At 40.1% G+C, this 24,227-nt stretch overlaps 3 protein-coding genes across 4 annotated transcripts in view; all 3 read left to right on the forward strand.

The window, feature by feature from the left end:
• Positions 1-2,509: 2,509 nt before the first annotated feature.
• On the forward strand, positions 2,510-13,758 carry LOC105271844 (uncharacterized). The gene is made up of 13 exons (XM_011313630.1): positions 2,510-2,658; positions 3,023-3,298; positions 3,382-3,532; positions 3,833-3,992; positions 4,092-4,355; positions 4,422-4,635; positions 4,693-5,316; positions 5,394-5,754; positions 5,854-7,426; positions 8,807-11,360; positions 12,096-12,350; positions 12,616-12,795; positions 12,857-13,758. Exons 1-13 carry the CDS (start codon positions 2,510-2,512, stop codon positions 13,020-13,022), a joined length of 6,927 nt encoding a protein of 2,308 aa, XP_011311932.1. The 3' UTR covers positions 13,023-13,758.
• Positions 13,719-16,385, forward strand: LOC105271825 (cysteine dioxygenase type 1). Its single transcript, XM_011313595.1, has 4 exons — positions 13,719-14,088; positions 15,144-15,285; positions 15,750-16,031; positions 16,094-16,385. The coding sequence occupies exons 1-4, from the start codon at positions 13,868-13,870 to the stop codon at positions 16,127-16,129; spliced, it is 681 nt and encodes a 226-aa protein (XP_011311897.1). The 5' UTR covers positions 13,719-13,867; the 3' UTR covers positions 16,130-16,385.
• Positions 16,386-17,843: 1,458 nt separating this feature from the next.
• The window catches only part of Lrch (Leucine-rich-repeats and calponin homology domain protein), a 16,687-nt gene continuing 10,303 nt past the window's right edge, over positions 17,844-24,227 (forward strand). For both annotated transcript variants that reach the window (XM_011313594.1, XM_011313593.1), the window contains exon 1: positions 17,844-18,302. In XM_011313594.1, coding sequence (XP_011311896.1) covers positions 18,116-18,302 — 187 coding nt within the window. In that variant the 5' untranslated portion in view covers positions 17,844-18,115. The remainder of the gene's footprint in view (positions 18,303-24,227) is intronic.

Consider the following 24,227-nt stretch of genomic DNA (forward strand, 5'->3'; position numbering starts at 1 on the left):
TTGTATGAAATAATATCTAACCTTGAGCTGGCTAAAGTGTATTTAAATTTGGGAGATATGTTGGCACATTAATGGACACGTGTTGCGTGCACATCCGTGACATGAAACGGTGATATTGTATCGAATCATTTTTTTTTTGTAATTAAACGTCAGCTGTCAATCGACATTGTGCTATTGAAGGAAATACGCGTCTTTTATACAAAAAAAAATTGCAAGTATATGAACTCTCGGTTTTAGATTCTAAAATGTGAAATTTTGAAATCATTTGAAATTCAGAGGAAATTTGAGGGACAGAAATATATCGAGGGTGATTAAAAGCTTTGAAACTTCGTGTCTGAAAAATTGAGTGACCACTTGAATTTAAATTCTGGAAGCAATCACTCCAACGCGGAATATTGAGAATAGAAGAGTAGAATTGAATGTGTAATGTTTGAATAATCAATTTTATGCTATTTTTATTTAAGGAACTCGATGTGAATTTTCAATAAATCGGGGATTTTATTGATTAAAATGTGAATCGAGCTTTTAATAAATTAAATTCTCCGTGGATCGTTTCATTAATAAAATCACCGCGTCATTCTGGACTGAAATCACGTGGAATTATAGTTGATGTCTAAAACAATTAGGGAATTTATGAGATTCCACTGATTGCAAGTGACTTGCAACGGTTAAATCCGTAAGTGACTGATTGAATTGAAAATGGAGTCGTAATTGTGATTTTCCGTACGAGGAGAGGTTTACGAGATTATTTTAATGTAGTCCAAGAGATCCTAGAGCAAAAAATGAACCAGAAAATCTACCGAGCTGAACAGAAGACACATCTCATCTCCATGTGTCAGATATAATAAATCCCCTGACTTTCAAAATTTATAATTAAACTCGTTATCGCAGGGAGCAAAAAATTGAAGATTCGGAAAAAAATACTTCCTGGTGATTAGCAACATCTTGGAGATCTCAATTTTTTTTAGTTCAACGCACTTTAAAAAAAGTTTATACCCAAGCATTTAATAATTATTGAGCTAATTATATTGTATTGGATATTGTAATAAATAAAAAACCCGTCGAATGAAAATTCTCCAAAATAATGATAATTTTCCCAGGAATAATTTTCTTACACCGTCAGGATAAATTGTGCCATAAATTAATCTCAGTAAAGATCTCCAAACTAATTTCGGAGTGAGTAAAATGCAACTCGAGTGAAAACCCTGATATTTACTATCTTGAAATGCCCAAAAAACTGAGACTATTCCGATCTCATCACGTTTTTAGCCGAATGGTATGTCTGACACGGAGAATAGCAAGCACAATTCTTGGTGAAAATGAAATCGCTCCAACTTTCTATTTCTTTTGCGGAGATAAGATAAACTGCATGGGGCATTCTCCACTGTATAATAATGCGTTGTTATTTACATAGAAACCCCTTCCCCAGTGCAATAGTCGCGTTAGTTGTTTTTTTTTTTCACCACAAACTAAAGAGGAAGAAAAAAAAAATCGGAATAATGCTTAAGTTTCGCTCAGAAGTAGGCTAATACCGCATAAGTTAGTACTTTCACGCGTTCCTCTGTACCCCATAGTGGCCTGGAATTTTTATGCGGGATCATTGTCATTCGGTACATGCCAGTTGACTATGTACCGCGAAATCGACCAATGCGTGATATATAGTACGAAGTAGTCGCTGGAAATTTTTTAAACAATCGACAACGGGAATAGAAACCGTTCGATACGCCGGCAAATATTTTTTATAAAAGTTCCTAGCTAATTGTACTCTACGAGTAACCGACAGCGAAATCTAATTCATTATCAATTGTTATTGATGATTTATAGTCTTGCCATTTGAATCTCGCGGGAGGCAATTGTTGCTCCGACGAAGAAAGTGAAATATTAAAAAATTTAATGGGTTGATAAATTTTAGAATTAATTAATGCCCTTACGAACTTTCTGTGGGTTTGAATTGTTGGTAATTAGTTGGATTATTGTTTTCCAATAATTTTGTTTGGGAAAGTGGTTAGAAATAATTTTTTGGTACTGAATAATTTACTTTCCCTGAGTTTCGTGAATTTTCTCAATGACTGGAAAAAAATTAACTGCTCTTTTTGCCTCGATATCGAGCGAGAAATATCTGAAAATGATTTCCGCTTCATGATTACGCGAATTGTTTGGTAATTGTTCCACAATATTTTTTTTCCGCGCAAACAGTGGATCATGTTTTTTTGTGATGAGTAATTGGAAAATTCCAGAGGTCGTAAGAGGATTGAGTCTCCTTGAATGTAATTACGAATGGTCGCGGTGAATTTAGAGGAATCGCGTATTCAGAGTAAATCTAGCAATTTCGGAGACAGATGGTGCCATCTGGAGGTGTGTAGAAGAAGCTCGGATTAATTTCTCAGTTAATTAAGTAGATTTCCCCGATTTTCACTTGTTGATTTTGAATTTTAAATTGCCCCAGAGGCAGATATTGTTAAAGTGCATGAACATTTATTAGCAATAGTCAACGAATATCGCGTGCATGATGGCGTTTTTTCAATTGGTAATGACCGCGAGAAAACTTGGAAAGGTGCAAGAGGATTATCACGATGAAAAACTCAAATCTATTGAGATCTCAAAAGGCGGAAAGGTGAATTACACCTTGAGGCAGCGGATACGAGTCAAGAAAATCATGTCGGTTTGTCAAAAAAAAACTTTAAAGATGTTCCACACCCTTCTACCCAAAATTCAAATTTTTAAAATTTTTCTGGCAAATTGTGGATATTTTCTACAATTTTTCTACAGTATTGTAATTTTTTTTTAAAGTCTAGAAAAGACGCAAAAAAATTTCCGCACCGCATAGAAATTCCATGAGTAATTAATTATTCCATTATAATTAAAAAATAATTAAATACTCGCAAAACGCAAAAATGTTATATTTTTTCACGTTAATCCCACCATGAGTTCAAAAAAATTTTAAAAAACCGTAAATTTCAGGGGAAAGGGTGACATCTTTGAAATCTTCTTCAGTCTTTGATAAACTGAAATGAACTTCCAGGTTGAGAATAAAAATGCGAGAATTATGGAGAAGATGTTTCTCCTGTACCGAGAACACTTGGTTTCACAAAAAAATTGAACTCTTCAAAACCGAGGGGACATTCGAGAATTTCCTCCTGACGAGTATGATTGGTTTCCTGGGGGGTATGCTCTTAACCTACATATTCTTCATGTTCTTCGTGTTTCAATTGAACTTCACTCTCTCCTCGGCTACTCTACTGTGCTCAATATTCGGAATAATACTGACGATTGGCCTCGCCTTTTCACATCGCGTACGGTAAGCAGTACAATAGATTGAGTATGAATAAAAGTAATCACTCACCGGGTTGCTGGATATCAATATTTTTTATTGCTATCCAGGTGTGTTGTTTTTCTGCTGCTACCACAATTCTTCTCGAAGCGGGGTCGACAGGCACTCATGGCTTATGCATTCATCTTGGCACTGACAGGACCAGCCAAAAATACGTTGCACAATATCGGAGTACTCTCGGAATCACTCGCGTGTGGAACTGTAAGCCAATCAATTGATTTGGAATTAGATACGAGAATAAAGAGCAGAGGAGAAATTACACTGATTACAAATTTGGGAAATAGACCCCCTAAAATTTCCATTACCACCTGAAAAATAATTCCATTTTCCAAATAAATTGAATTTTAACGGAAGAAAATTAATTTAAAGGCCATTATTTCCTCAGGCTAGAAATTTTCTGGAGAATACCTCTCCGTAGATTCTTAACCGAATCGTTTGAAAATAAAAATAATTTTCAGAACGATTAAAAGAAATGTTGATAGCACAATATTTTCCCTACAGGAGCAATTGAAAGAAGCGGTAAAAACAATAGTAGATCTTATAAAACAGCCGTTCTACGCCCTTCGCGATGCAGTTGCTGGAATAATAAAAACCGTGAAAATCGTGGTGCAACGGATAAAACAAGTGCTCATAGCGATCAAACGAATGGTCCTCAGCATAAGTAAGCTTAATGAATGCCTAATGAATGCCTAATGAACGCCCATTAATTCCCCATTAAACTCTGAATCACCATAAAAACGGAATGAATTTATCATTGAAGTTAAGATAATTACTGCTGTGTTCGAGTGGCTCGGTAGCGTTGTTAATATCTGCAATAAGAAACTCGGTACACCATTCGAGAGATGTCAGAAAGTATTCGATGGTGCTGTTGCTGATTGTTTCGCTAAACTCGGCCCATTGTTCGGGGGAGTATGCAATCTGGCTTATGTCGTTGGTGCATTGTGTTACATTGTCAAACCCCTCGACTTTATTTGCATTCTCGTTTCATTCGTATCGGATGCTATCGTCGGTGCTGTACGAAAAAGTAATTGCACTCAATTCACCGACAGCAGCAAATCATTACCCACAATTATAAATAATTTTTCTCCAGAGATTAAAAAATTCACAAAGCACATGAAAGCGATGTTCTACGTGAAAGTGGACTTTTCCCATTCATTTCACTTCGAGACGAATAAGAGTAAAACACTGGAGGAGGTAGCAACAGGAATAGTTACAGAAATAAGATCTCGAACTGATAAATTCCTGACTCTCTTCGACTGGATGAGCTTCGCCACAAGCTTCTTCGTCCTATTCATGCTCCTTAGGTACAGTATATTCGATAAACTCGAAATAAATAACAAATGGAATCATCTCTTCCCTAGAGTGATACATTATCGTCACAAGTGGCTGACAAACGAGCGATTTGATAATCAATATCTGACGAAAGACCTCCGACACATCGACCTGATTCGCGCTAAGCAGGACAAAGAGACGGTTCTTCCCCTGAACCCGAGAGAAAAAGGGAAATACATTCCATTGACATCAATCACTCTCATCAAGGCCGAAAAAATTCACCTGACCAAGTCCGCTGTCTTTCTCAGTCTCACCACCTTTAAGCTCTGCATCCACATGATGGTGGACTACAGCCTCTACTGGATCCTCAGTACAATTCGATACCATGGCAGGTTTGAGACTAAAGTCCAGCAGGTCAACTCCGTTGGAATGTACGTCTCCGGGAATGGATATCTCGCACAACTGTACAGAACCATTATCAAAGCCTTTTCCCCCTCCGACGCTAATATCGAGGTGGACACTCTGCCCTGTTTACCTGATCCTATACCACCGGATTTTGATCGCTATACGCAGATCGTTTCCCTGATTCTCCTCTGCTGGATTATGACAATTTTTGAGCCCTACGGATTGAGACTCAGACAAGTGGTGATGGGTTACTACCATCCGGAGAGGTCTAAGCAGAGAGCGGTCTGGCTTTACAATCACATCATTCGGTGAGAAGATTGTATGTGAAAATTACTCTAGTTCTATCACTTCAATAGACCCCTAATCGAATGATTGATCGACCTAGATCGAGAGGAGGCTTCATAAAATTCGCGAGGAGACAGCTGCGTCGAAAATTCGGGATAAACGGCGACAATCAGAGTATCGAGAAGATCACCTGCAAGGAGAGGATCATGGCGATGTTACCGATTCTGTACAAATGCTTCCCGCAGGATCAGATTATGTGTCTGCTATGTGGAAGCCCCGAGAGGGACGAGCAATCTCCTCACATCAAGTGCCCGACTCCAGGGTGCGTTGGGATATTTTGTCCGCAGTGTTTCGCTGACCTGCAAAATCTCTGCACCATCTGCCGGTCGCCGATGGACTACGGTGACATGTCAGACATGAGTGAAGAGTGGGATTCTTCTGAGGACGAGCCGATTCGGACTGTCAAGTTCATTCAGGAATTTGTGGAGCCGACGGAAGGTGAGACTGAGGATTTAACAACGGAATTAGAGACTCCAGACTTTGAAAAGCGATCGGATGAGAAGATCGAAGAGGTGACTGAGGAGGTTACTGAGGAGGTGACTGAGAAGGTGAGCGAGGAGGTGAGTGAGGAAATGACTGAGGAAGTGACTGAAGAAGTGACTGAAGAAGTGACTGAAGACATCACCACGGACTCGTCTGAGTACAGTCAATCATACCAGGATGAGCCCCCGGGGAAAGTAATTCCAGTGGATAAAATGGTTTATCGAGATCTCGAAGCTCAGAAAATCCGGGACGACGTGACGATTCAGATCTTCAACGAACCATTGATCAGAGACACCTGCGATAGTAGTGAAGGGGTGAATTCCTGCTTTGTTTTGAGAGCCAGGAGATTGAGAAGAATGAAACCCTCGTGTCCCTGTGATGAGGACTCATCGAATTCTCGAGACTCCGATTCGTGTCAGTCGACTGAAGAAATTGAGGAAGAGGAGGTGTTGCATATCGAAGTGGAGGACAATTCGGAGGCTAGGGTTCTGGGTGCTGGCGGGAGTAAGATCCTGAGGAAGAAACCTGGGAGGGTCCAGAGAATCGTCGATGCCCTCAATCGAGTGTCTTTCATCAGGAACAGAGAGGGGAAAGAGATGGGGGGTAGAACAGCCGGCAAGCGAGGATCCCTCACTCAGAGGGTCATCAAAATGCTGCAGTCTGGAAACTCGAGGTCTTGTCTTCCCTGTCAACGAGGTAGGACATCAAGGAGTGATGGAGAGCATGTGGAGGATTTGTATGATCTACCCGAGAGAACGAGAAGATCGAAGAGATCGAAGAGTCACCCGCAGGGGAAGCACTGCTGTCCGAATATCTACTCATTGAATTGGGATTCTCATAGGGAACGTGGGGGAAGTGACGAGGGATCTGTGGGATCTCATCCTCTGGCGGAAAATACGAGATATTACGAAGTCGATGAGACCACTTTACCCGACCACGAGGAAAAGTCAAAGCAGAAAATTGTCAAAGCTGTAAAAACTGGCAATGGGGGAAAGAGAACAAATGATCGAGGGCGACAGTTCGCGTCACAAATTTCCGATCCTCCAACAGGATTGGCGATCTATGGAGGCGATGTAAAAAGACCGAAGAGAGGGTTCAAAAAATTTCCGTTGATTCAGGAAGAGACAGAAGCCACTGAAACCGATGTAGAACCGGAATCACCAATCGTCGAGGTAAAAGAACCTGATGAAGACCTAGAATTAAAGGATGAAGAACTACGGGCGGAGAAAGCAAGTCTCGAGAGCGACTCAATTGAGTCTCAGAGAGAAGAAAGAAAGAGTCTCACAGAGAAAAAAGAGGGCAGGGGGATATTTTCGAAGTACTCGAAAAGATTCAGGACAGGCAGTGAAAAACAAGAAGGAAATCTAGAGGGAAATGTAATTGAGTCACCACCGAAAAATCTGGGGAGAGGGATATTCAGCGAGTATACGAGACGATTCAGAAGGCGGAAGAAGTGCAAGAGGTGCAAGGGAAAGAATAAGGGTGAGCAAACAGAGCAGAAGGAAAGGACAACTTTGGCAACTCAGACGTCTGATGAGGTTCCTCCCGAGAAGGATCCTGTACAATGCTCCTGTCATCAAGCTACAGATTGTGAGAGAGGATACCACGTTGAAAACTGGCTGCACTCCAACGCATTCGACGGCGATAATTACCTCGCAAATGCAGATACTTTTGGAGAGTGTTATTGCCAACGGACTTGCGGAGACAATGAACATCTAGTTGATGAAGAATTTGGGGAATTCTGTCATCGATGTTACCGTCGAGATGACGCGGTTGGGAGATCTCAACGCGCGTGTCAAAGTTGGGAGGTCGGTGGGGGGTATAAAAATAGAAGAGAATCTGAAGTTAGAGAGGTTGTCCCGAGATTTGTAGCTTGGGAAGAGATTCAGACCGAGCCAATCTCAGGACCAAGTGTTGTGGACCGAGAACAACCTTCGAGATGGAGAATTGTAAGTTCGTGGGCGTGTATGAGGAATTTGATTTCGTTTTCGCTCTTTTTACAATTTTTGGATTTTTCAATTTTCTGACATGTTGAAGGGCTAGAGTTCTTCGGAGAAAGGTGAAATTTTGTCACACCATAGGCATTGCGAAGGGTCAAGTCTGTGCCAAAATTTAACTGAATCGGTTCAGCCGTTTTTAAAAAAATGAATTATCGTTTGTTTTTGAATTGTTTTTCGCAAAATATCTCGGAGAAGCTTCGGATTCAATCGGAGCAAAAATGAGAATTTTTCCAATTTTTTTTTCAGGATCGCCCCAGGAGCTATAAATACGGCTCTCGAGGACGAACATTGAACTTTTTTAAAATCGAATTTTTCAATCAATTAAAAGTTAATTTCACGTATATTTGCCGCGTAAATAATAATAAAACTCCCAAAATGCGAAAAAATACAATAAAAAAAAATCGACCTAGTTAATAGCCAAACCATAAAAATACCGATTTATAATTTTATTCAGCCAAAGAGAGGAGAAGCCCTCCCCTATCAGAATACAGAAGTCTTTCCCCGATTAGTCGCTGAATTTAAAAATAAAACACACCGCGAAGATGGAATCCCACTAAATGAAAGTGACGAGGAAACCCCCTTGATAGCCCCCAACAGCAAGGAACTGATCCAACTGTATCCCTATCGAGTCCCAGGTCCTTCACGATCGATTCCCAAACCCCAGTTTACCGATAGAATAAAGGTACCCCTTCATCTGTTTCTCAACGCACGTTCTTCTCTAAAAATTCTAGTGTATCCCATACCTCTGACAGTTTGGTTAATGGAACAATATTTTCGTAGACAACAAATCTCCGAAAGCGAAAGGATAATCGAAAATGGAGTGACTCATCATCCCCATTGAAATCCCATCGAGAAACGTCCGGAGCAGACTCCGAGAACGAAACCACCAATTGAAATAATCATCACAATTGATCCCCAAGTGAGATAATAACCCAACCCCTCAAATTACTGTAAAAACCGATAATAATAGATAAGACCATGCCAGAAACCAGAAATGAATCTCCCGAAGGCTCGCCGAGGTCTCGCTTCGGTCGATTCTTCAGTCGAAAGGGAACAAAAAAGGAAAATGAGTCCATCGACAGAAAGAAAACTTACGAAAACGAGGCGTCACAGACTCCAGATAAAATCAACGACGTCGCAACCCCAGAAGTCGAAGAGAACGATATAAATTCCAAAAAGAAGACTGAAAAAGATGAACATCCAGAATCACCAGACGACGAAATCCCAGTGAAGGAATTACAGAAACAGATAGAAAACGAACTAGATCCGAAGGCTCTGACGACATTGATCAACAATTCGATCAAGGAGGCAGTGAGGAATATAGTGAAGGATGGAGTCTGTGATTATATAGAAAAACCTCCATCGATTTCCAAAAAGCCGAAGCCCAAGGAGAAAAAAAAGCTCTCAGAATCCCCAGAGGAGCTGATCCCAACGAAAGACTGCAATAAAGAGAATAAATCCCTGTTGAATTCCGAGGAGAAGACCTTCGACTCTCACACGATGGATCCAGCCCGTAATCGATTATCTCCCAGAGCTCCCAGAGCTCCCAGAGTTCCGAGAGCTCCGTCACCTTCGAAATCCCCAGGTAAAACAACAATTTCCCAATGCGATCGTTCGATTTGTCCTGCGTATGCAGCTCTGGACTGCGAGAGGGCAAAACGATCGAAGCACAAAAAATCAAAGCAAAAGACAAATGTTTCAACAGACAACCGTCGGATGACGGGCAACGTCAACATCTACATCTGCTCCGAGGCTAATGAAAACGTTAAACGCAAGTGCCCGGAGAAGGACAAGTGCTCCGAGGACTCGTCATCCGAATCCGAGATGAAGTCAAGTACGAGTGGATCGAGTGTATCGACAAGTAAACTTATGGATGCACTGACGAGAAAGAGGAAGAAGAGAATGGAGTCACAGGAGCTCGACTGCCTATGCGAGGAGCCAGAGGATATTACGGAGGGTGATAAGTCCACGAAGAGGATGTCCGAGGCTCCGGACGAGACGTCGTCCTTCAGCCGAATGAATTCTTCGAATGAAATCGAGTCCAGTGAGGATTATCTCGATGGCTGCAGCCTTGAGAACTGTCCAGCAATGTCGACCAATGATTTTGATTATCAGGAATCGTTTTATGATAATAATAATTCATGGGGTACCCCAAGACCATCGAGGAACTACTCGTTCCTCCCTGCTGAGAGGGATGTGCCTGATAATTTCAAAGAGGGCATCTGCTGCTCCTGCAAGCCCCCAAAACCCCAACGTCCTCCTTGTCCCTGTGAGCCTCAGGAGAAAGTATATTCTGTTGCGACTAATTACCCTGAGGATCACAGATTGGTCCGTTGTGATGAGCCTGTGAATAAACCAGAAGAGAAGTCGTGCTGTCGAATCCGGGAAGAACCTGAACGCGAGATTTTCACAATTTGCACAAACGAACCCGAGGAAGAATTCACAGTGTGCGGTCGTCCGGATGCCGAAGGAGAAGAGAAAATAGATTCCGTTGAAGGCTCGAGGGAATCCCTGAAGAATGGGACACCCACAGCAGAAGAAGCGGAAGAGACAACTGATGTGAATGAAGCGAATGAATTCCTGGAGGAGGACAAACCGGTAGCAACAGATGATGCCGTTCAAAAAGATGAGAGTGACACGTCGCGAGCTCCGGTACCGGAATCGATACCTTCCGGGGAGAAAAAGCGAGAATCTTTCCTCCTTCGATCCTGGAAGCGAGCTATGACGATTGTGAAACGTTCCAGCTCATCAGCACCAAGAGCTAATGACTCCGACCAAAGTAATCTTCCACAAGAGCCAAAGAAATCCGACAGTTCACAAATAAAAATAAATGAAGCACCCCCGAAAGTTGTACCGACGAGCAAACCCCCTCCGAAGCCCCCCAGCTCTCTGAACCGTCCCCAGACGGTGATAAAACGCCGGGGAAAGCCAAAAATCGTAGCAAAAATAACAACAAAACAACAGGAAAAACGAACCTCCCTCAGTGATTCAAAACTCTCGAACCAAATTACTCAAAAACCAGAAGTTGTTTCAAGTCCCCAGAGTATCCAAAAACCAGAAGTTGCCCTCCCACATCACGAGAGTCTCCAAAAGCCTCAGAAAGAGGACAAACCGATAATAGATTGTGGATGTGGTAAACCCGAAGAGCCAAAAATTGTTCCCTGCACTTTCATCGCAGCAGAAGAACCCCAGCAAGAAGAGTGCTGTCAATCTTGCAATAAAAAGAAAACAAATTGCGAGTGCTGCGAGAAATGCTGCAGACAAGAGGAACTGACATGCCGATGCTCGGAGCCTCCGAGGGAGCAGAAATGCTGCATGTGCCAGGAGGAGACAACCTGCTGCACCTGCAGGCAACCAAATCCCCCAAAACCCTGTAAAATATCATGTGGATCGTGCTGCAATCCCATGAACTGCTGCACATGTCGTGCACCAGTTCGAAAATGCTCCTATTGTAGAATGCCGAGTGATTTTTGCAACTGTCAGTCACCCTACGGCAAAGGCCGGTCGATTCAGGACGAAAACAAGTGGGTTGGATTGTGAAATAATAATTAGGGCGCGTATAAAAACATTCGAGGGAGAAATTTCACCTGAATATCATGCCATCAAATTTCTATTGGGAGTCTATAAGAATTCAATTCAAATTTGAATTCTATATTTTTGTGTCAATTCTATTAACAATTATAGATTTTATATATTCTATACATTCTATTGAAGATTATAGAATTATTGAGTGGATGCTTATACATTTTTTTTATATTATTAATTGAGCTAGAATTTTTTTCATAAGAATTCTTAGAAAAGTTGGATAATTGATGCCCGGCATTCTGTATAGAACAAGGACATCCTGAATTTTTTTTTCTCGGCAAAGTAATGGAAGTCAATGCAATGCGAATAGAATTCTCGTAAAACTTCGGAATTCCTTTAAAGTGCGAATAGAAGTTCGAAGTAATTTTTTAAAGAATCGACTCGATTTTTTTATTGATTGATGACTCACGTTATGTCACGCTAAATTTCGGGTTAAATTAGGTCATTTTTTCACATCGTATTGATGATGATAAACTATGCTTTCAACTTGGTCTGACCTTAATATCATTTAGCGATACCATTTTACATTAATTATGGCCATAACGATTCACGTTAACATCCCAAGAGAATTTTTTACATTTGATGGATTGATAATCGTGAAATTTTTCAAGCGCCTGCCCAATCAAAAATAAATGTAAAATATTGACAATTGCAATGCTATCCGGAAGTAATAGCGGAGTCTCAGGGAATTGGAAACCGAGACCTGGAATTCCACCTCGATTTCCAAGAGAACGATTCAACCGAGAGAATCCGGATAATTGCCGGTGCGACCAGTTGAAACCGTACGGCTCTGAGGAGCTGCCATACCAGAAGCTCAACGTCTTCTCCAACGTCATGACCGAATTGCAACAGAAAATCAGTGACTCTGTAAGCTGCGATCAGTGCAACACCACTTCGTGCTGCTGTCCGAAATCCCCAAGATGTCTGAGGTAATAGACAAACCAAATAACAAACTTGTACCATTAAAAAGCATTTCCCATCGCCAAAAAAATCCCTCAATTCCAGTTTTCCGAATTCCAATTCCAATCTGACCTAGGTGAATTTTTTCTTTCATTCAAGAAAATTTATACTCAAATCTAGTGACTCAATGATTTTGGGAAAAAAATGATGTGCAATTTTTTAAATCAGGAGATATGAGAGGAAATTAAAAGCTCCTCCATCGACCCATCGAATAAATATCTCTTAAAATTCCAGTACGATAGCAGAAAGGCCAAGTTTACAATATCGCAATGAGTCACCCCCCGATTGCAATTGCCCCCGAGTTAACCGAAAAACATTAGCAGTGTGCGACAATTGCCGAACAAGTCCATGTCGCTGTCGGAGAGATAAGAGGCCCCAGGCGAAATGTTTCTACTGTAAAACTATGCCATGCAGGTAAACCGCTATATCCGAGAAAATTGAAGAATATTTCCCTGACCAATTCCCAACGAAACAGATGCAACTGGAGATTCAAAGAGAGTCGTGAAGAGTTCGACGACAGCACTGGAATGAAAAAAACAAGGAGCTGCAGATGTCCATCACCAAAGAGAATGACCAATGGGCAATCGACAAAAGAGTTTATGGCCCCGAGACACAGACCCCCCAAGAACTGGCTTGACTGACGAAATCCCAGGAAAAATAACAATCACCTGAAGGTCGTTCCACGTATGTTTCTACCATTCCATATTTATCAAGAGTTTAAATAACACTATCACGTATATTAAATAGTGGAGGCACACGTGTTTTGATAAGCCGTAAGTTCCATTAATCTCCAACATGTATCAGATTCAAACGAAGACCCAGAAAAAGGGAAAGTGACATTCTGTCACAGATTGAGAACCTCTGGTAAATATTTCCACGAAGTAATAACCGAAGAAATTGGCGACTGAGGGAAGCAGAGCTCTTTAGACTCAACAGGTGCAATAGCCAGTCAGTGGTAGCGTTAGAACCTTCAGCATGCACCTGCAGTATGCGGTGTGCTGGCCAAGAAAAAAAAGCGACAAATGATTTAAATGGTAACTCGTCGCATATCGGTACGAACATATACCACGTGTCGACTTGTAATCTCCGGTACTGCCTTCCCTGAGGTGTACAGTACTGACATTCAAATTATTTTGTTTTTCCCCACTTTTAATTCAAAGAACAAAAGTGATAGTTTTTTTGTTTGTCTTTGAGATAAAGAGGGAGCGAATCAGTGTTTGCCTCTCTGTTTTTCCATTGAAATGGATATCGTGTGTATGATTCTCTTAAAAGTGCGGATAACAGGGAGTAGGGGATTACTTTTAGTTGGCGACATATAAGATGCTGTGCCCCGACCTCTGTTAGTCTTGAATAAACCAAGTACTTGGATGAACAATCCCTCTCTGGATTTGTTGGGTCATTTCAACGGAAATTACGGGTTACCAGTGATTTTTTTTTAGTGGCGCAAGTAGATTTGCGAATTTAGTGTGGGTGGGTAATATTAAAAATGGATTTGAGTAGCAGAGAAGCTAGGGCCTACAGCAAAGTACTCAATAAATTGAGAAGTGATTTACCGGATAAGGGATTGACACTTGTGGAACTTATCCAAGAGCTTCATAATGCGTTCGATACCGATGTCGTTGATATCGATTATGTTCAGAAACTCATGTCATCCTACAGGAGTAATCCACAGGACTGGAAGAAATACGCCAAGTTTGATCGTTACAGGTAACTATGAATCTAGAGGGGATGTTGGGAGGCTAGTCACGATTTTAGTCGATTCCCGGACGAGAAATGTAACGGGTCTGAGGAAGCGAAATAGAATGTGTGAAGAAAAAAACCTTTCTTGAAGTTGAAGGAAAATCGACATTCAAGATAAGTTTTTATTCGAATAACAATTCTAGTAGAAATTTCAATAACTTCAATAATGAAAAATACAACAATAAAATTTTTTGAACTAGGTGTAATGCAGACGCAGTGAAATTTAAAATTGTTTATACAATTGATATTGACTTTATTTGGAGCATTGGAGTGTTCTATATTTAATTTATCTTCAACTCGAAAAAGATTTTAATTGAAAATGTAAAAAGCCGAATGGGCTATATTTGGCAGTTTCAATAATAATATAATTGAGGAAGAGTCTTAGATTTCCAGGTTCATTTCAGGAATAATAAACGTGAATACTAAATCGTCTTCTTTCTCATTGACATCTCATTGAAGCCAGAAAGATCTGGAATTCTCGGTCTATTTCACCACATATCCTATCATTTTTCAGCGTTCCTATTATTAAAGACCCATCAATAATAATGTTGAAATACAAATTATTTGACGTTCGTAAGTGCTTGAGTCTTAATTCAACATTTGAAAGCGTAATTATTCTAGCGGCTGATAACAAACAACCCAGCGAAAAACTTCCTTATCACATAAGGTTATCCTTTTCCCCTGCATTGTGCAAACCGATTGAACGAGAAAATCCGATGTAAAAAATGAAAAACAAGTGTAGAATTAAACCATGTACGAAGTTTTACTTTCGTGAACAATTGCCTCCTCTCTCCCTCCCCGCGTATTGAACGCTCGTGTAATTATCAGGACTCAGTGAATGTCTCAAGTAAATCAGTCGCAATTTCCTCTACTATATCATTGCCCGTCGTGATATGTTCGCAGAAATGGGTGAAACTAGGCAATTACGTGGGTACCTGGAGGTGGACGCGATTTAATATAAGAATAATTTTTCATGCCGAGTGTTTATGAAAATTAATTGTGTGGCACATGCGATTCTTCAGGTACACGAGGAATCTGGTGGACGAGGGCAATGGGAGATTCAACCTAATGGTGTTGTGCTGGGGTGAGGGTCATGGCTCAGCCATTCATGATCATGCTGATGCCCATTGTGTCATGAAAATACTTCAGGGAGAATTGCGCGAGGTAAATCAATCGACGCCGATAAAAAATTCATTCCTCTACAGATTCATTTACTTGGAAAAATCATTCACTATTTCAACAAAATGAAATTCAGCGAAATGACTTTTAACTGGTGATTGGTCTCATAAATTATTCCACTCGATAGATATCATTCAAATCAAATCGATTAAAATAATATATCAATCAACAATTAATTGACGATTTGACGTCGCTCGACCCTCAATTAATCACATCTCAATCAAAATGAATACAAAATCAATTGCAAAAGTATTTCCAAGAATATTAGAAACGTAATTATCAATGTGATTATAATAATTGTAATTGATGTTTCATTAATTATTGAAATTGAAGAATCCAAATATTTCCCTCGAAAGAAAACAATTCTGATGAGATTATTATAAAGATTATCATAATCGAGACTTAATCACCAGTGAATTAATGATTCATCATGATTAATTGTGAGGCAGACGCGATATGCATGGCCATCGACCGAATACACTGATTCCGGTCCAGAAGACCAGGAACTCCGTGAAATCGAGAAGAATACCCTCTGTACAAACGACGTGTGCTACATAAACGACTCTATGGGACTTCATCGAGTGGAAAATCCAAGTACAATAAATCCAGCAATTTCCCTCCACCTCTATTCACCCCCATTCAGCACGTGTTCGATATTCAATCAGAAAACTGGCCAAAGACTGCCCTGCAAAGTGACCTTCTGGTCCAAATACGGAGAGCGTCGTAATCGGGTGAGTTTCATGGACTATTCGACTGAATCGATTCGATTTCCATTCTCGTTTTATTCTTCCAGGAGATACAGGAAAACAGGTGTCCAGAAGACAACTGATCCACTTATTTCTCGAGGACAAAGACCAATTGGATTATAGCATTAATTTTTACATTGGAATTCCAACAATGGATGAAGAAGCACCACAAACATCTCTTTCTCTACGTTCAATGATTATTCTTCAGGGGCAAAACCTCTGCGAAAATCCTATTAATTATTTGATAAGATATGATTGTATACTCATGTAATACATTTGTAAAGAGTCTCAATCTAAGATTTTGTAAATAAAGTCAGGAATCGATAGCATGAATTGAAATCCGTCTGGATAAATGTGAGAGGAGACTTATTGATCATGAAGATTTATAGCAATTTCCCAACGCAAGAGCAACAAGGATTGAAGGATTGAAGTTTCTCAATCCTGCAATAAAATTCCATGAAGAAATACCATACGTGTGTGTTAATCCAGTGAGGAATTATATCCTGCGATTAAATCCATTATTGCTACCAGAATTTTGCATTGAGATTTCATTTTGTACTCAGATATTGCTTTTGTGAATAATTACGAGACGATAATTAGGAAACGAACCTAGACAACGAGAGGATGATTTTAAATCCGACCACAAGACCTGATGAAATTATCTATTTTTCTGAATTAATGGGGTTATCGTATGCACACGAGGACGTCGGGTCATCCCGCTGATAAAATCCGGATCAATTCAGTCTGCGTTCACGCAGACCAATAACAATTCCAATTACGAAATTTCAACATGTTTTCTATTATCTCTTACTCATTCAGTTTGAGAGTTTCGAACGAGAGATTAAATCCGGACGAAATGGTAACATTCGTCGAGGAATTCTCACAATATCGACAGCTGTTAAGTTCACGTCGCCTTGTGTCCAATGAAGGTAATTCAAATTTACCCTCAGGCAGACGAGCAGTCGTGTAATAACCGGAAGAATGATTCAATTTTTGAAATCAACCGTTAGTTGAAAAAAAATTCAATTTTTGAAATAAACCTCTTTTCGCCGCCAGAGGGCCAACTGGAGGAATGGCATCGGACGGCAATTGTTTTTCAATTGTTATCGTTTGTGAGGATTCTACCATTGTTTATAACTACGAAATCATGAGAAATGTGCCTTTGGTTGGTGAAAAAATTCAACTCTGGCAAATGTCTCTTCTCTCTCCTAAAAATCCTACATCAACGCCACAGACGCGTACAAAAAAGCTTTTGTTTCCGAATTTTTCTTGTCCCTGAACATTCCATCATCGTCCCCCATATTCAGGAATTAATGTAAATATTTTGAATGATTACATTACCATTTCAACCCTAGCTATCCTCCAACAAAGACCTCTTCAGCCCCTTCGGCGCCAAGAAAAACCGATTCCTCCAAATCCCGCCAATTCTTCTTCTTCTCAATCAAAAATGGTTTCATCCTGTGACTGTCGGCACAACCGAATGCCAATTCTCAAATTACCGGAAACAACTAAACGAATCTTCACTTGAATATTTCGAACACATCTACACACACCCGAATTCGATACACTCGATCCCGCGCGTTTCGAACACATCTACACACACCCGAATTCGATACACTCGATCCCGCGCGCCTCGATGGATTGTATCGATATACTGAATATTACCGACGAAGTAACTTCGGTTTTGTTCGGCTCGACTGGTGGGGAAGACGGCCACAAGTGGGGATTTCGGAGAGTGGGGGTTACGGCCGAGGTTACCCCTCTGACAATATTCACTATACACCCGAGCGTCGTGTGTCACGCGTCGTCGGGTAGTTCCGCCGTGGCATCGGCCAATGGTCGTGCAGCCGACCCCCACCATCAATACCACAACCTCGCCACGACAGTCTGGCCGAAGCCAAGCGAGAGTGGAGCCACTCGCACAACAATTCGTCTACGAAGTAGACTCCGTATTCCAAAAGAAAAAAAAAAGCGGAAAAGAGATAAAAACGTGATTTTTCCTCGAAAAAAAAAAATCGCCTGAAAATAGCAGCCGATGTGGCGTGTGAAGTGTTTTTAAAAAATGTAACATGGCGATGGTTGCGTCAAATATGAGTGGCCACATACAGAAACAGCTCACCAGGAGTCTGGAGAGAATCCTGGAGGAGGCACACCTCAGCGGTGAGCTGAAACTAAGCGGTCGTAAACTCAAGGATTTTCCAAAAGTCGGAAAAACCGGTGGTGCAAAATACAATCTCTCCGATACAATAATAGCAGGTGAGCCCAATGAATTTTCCACCTGTTCCCTTGACCAGTGCCCCCATGAGTCCAGTTTCCTGGTTATCGTTATTGAGTTTTTGAGATGTTCAAGTTCAACGGTCGTCGAAATTCCCGGGGGATTTAACCTCAAATATTTGTTTATGAAGTCGCACATCTATTAATAGCACAGTCATAAATCATCGGACAGGTATGGAAATGCAGAGCCCGCACGAAATTTATCTGATTATTTAACTGTTAATTCATCCTCGTTAATTGTGAAAGCCAAACCCTCCACAAGGAAAAACAATAAAATTCGGAGAGAACCGGAAGGGGCTTGGCAGGTATCTGCATACGAATGTGAACATGAGTTCAACCACCACCTGACATTGGCGTCAAAACAGACAGTGAATTGTTAAATCCCATGACAATTCGGTGGAGTACGGTAAATCCCGGGATTTTATTTTCCTCTTTTCCTCCATAACTCGACGATCTATGAATAGACCCCTTCACCATATCCCACGTTAAAACGTCGCCCTTCTGGAAAGCGTTGCTGAGAGAGTCCCAAACAGCTTCAACATTTTTATTTTCCCCTCTCAAGAGTATTGAACTTTCATGCGCTCCTCATGAACAAACAAAACGTTTGTCCCCGCAATCGTAAAACCAAATTTAAGATAGACAAATGCTCGATTAAATTTTTTTTTTATTAATACGCGAATAATATATCGAATTCTTCGAGACTTTCACGAATATTCAGTTGGCTTTCACGAGTCGTTAACACGAATATGATACTGTGATGTAAAATTGCCTGAGGGACAGCCGTTCGAGAATGGCAATGAAAAAAGAACACGCGATATAGCACCGGTGACCGCTTGCCTGCACAGAGACAGGTGCGTAAAAACCGGAAATGTTCCAAGCCCTTAATTACACCCCAGTAAAATCATTTCAATTGATTCTCTAGTCTGATGCATCAGAACAGACAGATTAATTGAACTATTTAATAACTATAACAGCGCGTCAGTCCCCAGTAACCCTGGAATCACTATCAGTGTCGTGTTCACCACTTCCCTATTGACCGATAGAAAATTCATGTGACAACTGATACAGTCACTCTGTAACTGAGACCACATCGAGTCTAATTCAGTTGATAATCGTCCCACGCATTGTTACAATAAAAAATTTGAATTTCATGGACAGCTGAGTTGTATTTGAAACGCGATTGTCATTCAATTCGGTGTCAAAGGAGAGAAATCATGACATCTTAATGAAATCATCAATTTCTAGGCCGCAGGAATTCCAGAATAGACTTAATTTGAATTTTTTAAACAATTGAAATTAATTTGGCAGGTTCTGCCGATTTTTTTACAAGCATTTTGAATTTTTTATTACAGAATTCGTCGGAATTTCCGGGAAAGTCAAATGCGGCATTTATGATAAAGCCGATTTAGAGGAGAATATGAAGTTTTAGGTTTCATCGGAAGTTTAATGAAAATCTAAATATTTAATCAGCGCGGAGTTGACAATTTCCAAACTCACTTGCATTATCAATGAAAATATCAACAGAGAGTTTCACAGAGAATTTTCTATTAATTGAAAATCCACGGCTAGATTCACCAATGAATTTTCACAACATAATTGAACTCGAAGGTGAAAGTTTCCACTGATTTCTCCCTAAAACCCTGAGCTGTCAGTACACAGAGAATTTTAAAGAAAATCCTGTTAACGCATTAAAAAATCACAAAACCAAATAAACTAAGGAGAGATTACATGAGTCTTTGCAGGTGCTATTTTATCCCTTTCTTTCATCCCTCTCCTCATAAATAACTCCAGTAATCCGTCCAACTTCACGTCCTTATGTGCATAATAGGTGCAATAAAAATCCCTCGGTACGTGAGAAACATATCAACAGTGTGACTCATTAGATAAAGACTTATTATCAGACTGAGTTAACCCACAACATTTTGTAATATTTACTTTCACCACGTGTTCATTTCTGTCCTCGGCACACGTCTTTCACGATTCCTCCAAGTCACACGTGCTGATAATGTCTCACGTTTATTTTCTTCGCGTTTTTCCCTGACTTTTTCTGTATTCCCTCAGCCTACCGAGTTAAATGTATGGATCAACCGAAGTTGGCAGAGAAATCGGTGAGAAATGCCAGGGAATGTCAGATATCCCAAGAAAATCCAACTCCACTGGCACGAAAACACTAATTCTGTATGTAATCTTTCCCCCCAGGGGAATCTGCACTGAGCCCATTCGTCATGAACAATTTTTCTTGTTGAAGTTTGATCTCGGTACATATCGATATGAAGTTAAATCGTGCTGGAGCCAACCGAGCAAATCGTGAACATTTCCTTCGATAAATTGCCTGCATTGCGACGCAATGACTGACCCACACGTCATTCATACACGCACTTCCGGTTATAGAAAGAAGTCGAGGAAGAATGAAGAGACTGAATACTTCTAAGAATCTTCATGAGTCCTTTTTATTGTGATTTAACTTGCCGTCAAACCACAGGAAAAATTCAAAAAGAAAATGTGAAGATGGAACGAAAAAATGGAGTTGCCCTCATGAAATTTGTCGCAACATGCGATAAATAATTTGTTTCACCGTAATTAAGGATTTCTCGTTACAAGAAGAAATTGTAATACTTTGTGAGAACTCCTAGGTGATTGAAGAGTTCTCGGAATACTTGTGAGTCTAATTTGTTCTTTTTATTGCGTTTTAATTTCTAATGAAGTGGTAGAACAAGATAAATGGTATTCACCGTCATTTTTCAGAAGAAATTAGTAGAGACTAGATACTAGACACGCACAGTTCACGGGATATGAATCACTGGAAGAAAATATGAGGAATAGAGAACAAAAATGAAATCGTTTTTGTGAGAGTAATTTTACGAGGATATCCTATCGTTCATTCACATTTGCCCAATAATTTTCGATATTTTTCTTTTTAAAAGATTATTCTTACTTTGTAAGAATTCGTGAAGAAGATGACAGACGGAAATAGAATTCAATAATGGAGGAATTCTTGTGGAATTGATGATGTGATTTATGATATTTTAACAATAATTCTAGAAACGTCATCTGAATGATCTTTAAATGAAGTTGAATGCTTCCACCCGAGGATTGACATGAAACTGGCGCTTGCACAAGACCTCAATAACTTGAATGGGATTTTCAGAGCAGTTAGACTCGTGCCAAAAGCCTGTGCAATTCATGACAACGTGTTGAGGCCATTTGATTTAGTCAAGATATCATTTTTACCGAGACACCAAAACGATTACGTCGAAACAATAAATTCAACTCGGAAAACCGGTCACGTCCCACATACCAGATTGATAGAGCATTAGTCACGTGTGATTCACACTGAAGTACAAAAAATTACCCAAACATATTATTATTGTTATTTCTTCCAATTAAAAACAACATCAAACAGAGCATGCGCTGCTTTTTTTTCACGAGTTCAACGATTTTTACAATTAGCTTTTTCCGTTATACGACTGGCGCTGATAATTACAGAAAAATTGTTTGAATATGCGTTCAAACGACTTTCACGCATGACGGTTTTTCTCCCCCTATGAATGAATTACGGGATCGCGTACAATGACGCGAGTTTCATGGATCGTGTGTGCGAGATGTATATTTTCAACTCATAGAGTTATAATTAGCTATCATCAACATCAAATACGAATGAAAGTAACATCTACAGATATGTTATCTGTGGAAGTGAAAAGGTTTGTTGAAGGTCTACGAACTCCCAGATAAAATACGAAGACAAATTTTTTTGAAACGCCAATCTTTTGAAACTGCATTTAAAAGTATAAGGATTTTCAGACGATAGAGTTCTATATTTTTAAATCGAATATTGTCAACTATTTCCCAGGTTCATTCGCCCTGACAATGGAGGCACACAAGTAGCCAGACTTGTAAAGTGGTCTCCAAGCATGTCCTTGACGCCATTGAATTTACACAATTATTTTCCGTCCCCATTTTCCAGAATGATTTTTCGTCAACACCCCCGAGTATCCTCTCCACACTCGTTCTCTCAAGAATTCGCTCATCAAGAAGATTGTGAGTTCACGCGGGATAATAATTACTAGGTCACAGTCTGATTAAGCGCATAACAGAAACGTCGGATTCCCCTCTTCGCACGACCATATGCTTCATTAATTATTTCGTTAAACCCTGTTGGCACGTTTGCATTGTGCATTATTTATCCCCACTAGGTTGTGCAACATTTCCAGAGCAGAAATTCACACTGAAGTTTTTTCCTATTCCGTTTGAAATTCATGGGATTTTTTTATCCCCTCGGTTCAGAATAAACACAAGTTTTCCAAAAGCGAGTGAAAAACCTAGAATCTCACGAATGTTTTCTAGGTCCCCTGATGTAGGTTAATGACTCTAAACACGATGGAGCTTTTGCATCGTTGTTGAATCCACAATTCTCTGAAGAACTTGAGTCAACTTGTGTGAAATACGAGAAAAAAGAAACATTCTTTGTTGAAGACACATTGGTACATTCTTCGTGTACACAGAGGCCTCTGTAAAAAATCATGAAGGAGAGCCTTCATAACGTCCGATTGGCAGATATCAGTCCAAGATAAACAGTCATCTCCTTCAACCGTAAGAACTGAACCAACTGCTTTCAGGATAACCAAGTACTTTCCACTTTTTTCCCTTTAAATCCTTTTCGATATTTTTCATTAAATATCAGAGGTTTCATTCAAGTCTCATCTTACCCTCAAACTATTACCATTTTTTTTAATTTCATGGAGAATATGACAGTCAGTCTTACGATTGTGACATTGAAAGGTTTTCGAATAGATTTTATTCATAAAGTCAAATATATTTATTCCTGTCGTTAGTAGGAGTCAATAAAAAAAATTGTCAAAGTACTTGATTATTCATATTAACAGTTTAATCTCTGAAGATCGAAATTTTACTCTCTATTGATCACAAGAGTCCATTCGAACTGCCCCACTTCACTCTCCCATTAAATCAACAACTCCAATTGTACCGTCATCAATCACCGAATAAATATCCCATAAAAATCGAGAAGTACTCACACATCCTCAATTAAAATCGAAAGATACCAAAAACAGTAGTCGAGTCACGTGTAGCAAGAAGCGGAAGTTTGACGCCATAAGAGCCTCGACACTCCATCAGTCGTATTCTTCAAGGACCCAACAAAACCCTCGAGAACAAAAGAAATCCTCCAGCATTGGATTACCAGAGTGCCCCCTCAACGAAAAAAAATAAAATAAAATAAAAATGATAAAACACCAAGTCGCACAAACAGAAACCAGGCTAAAAGCGCACAAGAGGTAGATAAAAAAAAATCCCTTCTATTTTTAATGCAAAGACCGATGCACTCTAAACGGATCACCTAACAGTCACCCAGGAAAGAGAGAAAAAAAAGAGGGTGATACCCGGGGGGTTGCTCTCCCCCATTCGCAATATTTGCAATGGGGTCGTTATCGATCGAGCTACGAGAAGTAACGATGCGAGACAAGCCTTATGTGCTACCATCATCCAACAACATCTCCTGTCCCATAAATATCACCATCCACAAGCAATAACCCTCATTACCTCACCAACCAGCTCAACCAACATCTTCACTCCTCATTCTGGTAGAACCTGCTGAATTTTCTACAGCCTAGACAACCACTCAGACACGATGGGCGTAAGTAATAATAGTAATCGGCATCCACTGACAGCTCTATCCGGTTTCAAGTCCTCATTCAACATCGATACCCACGATATCATCAACCAGCCACTCGCCAACGCACTATTTTTTCATCAGTATCAATCCACTGTTGCATACCAATCGTTCATTAATAATATTACTACGACAAAATAATTATTTATTGATGTCAACATTGAATGGGAGGAATGGACACTTCGCAAAATGTGGGAAATTGTTTGTTGAAACGTTATTTC

Source organism: Fopius arisanus, unplaced genomic scaffold (genome assembly GCF_000806365.1).
Source record: "Fopius arisanus strain USDA-PBARC FA_bdor unplaced genomic scaffold, ASM80636v1 scaffold00126, whole genome shotgun sequence".
In the NCBI taxonomy this organism is placed as follows: Eukaryota; Metazoa; Arthropoda; class Insecta; order Hymenoptera; family Braconidae; genus Fopius; species Fopius arisanus.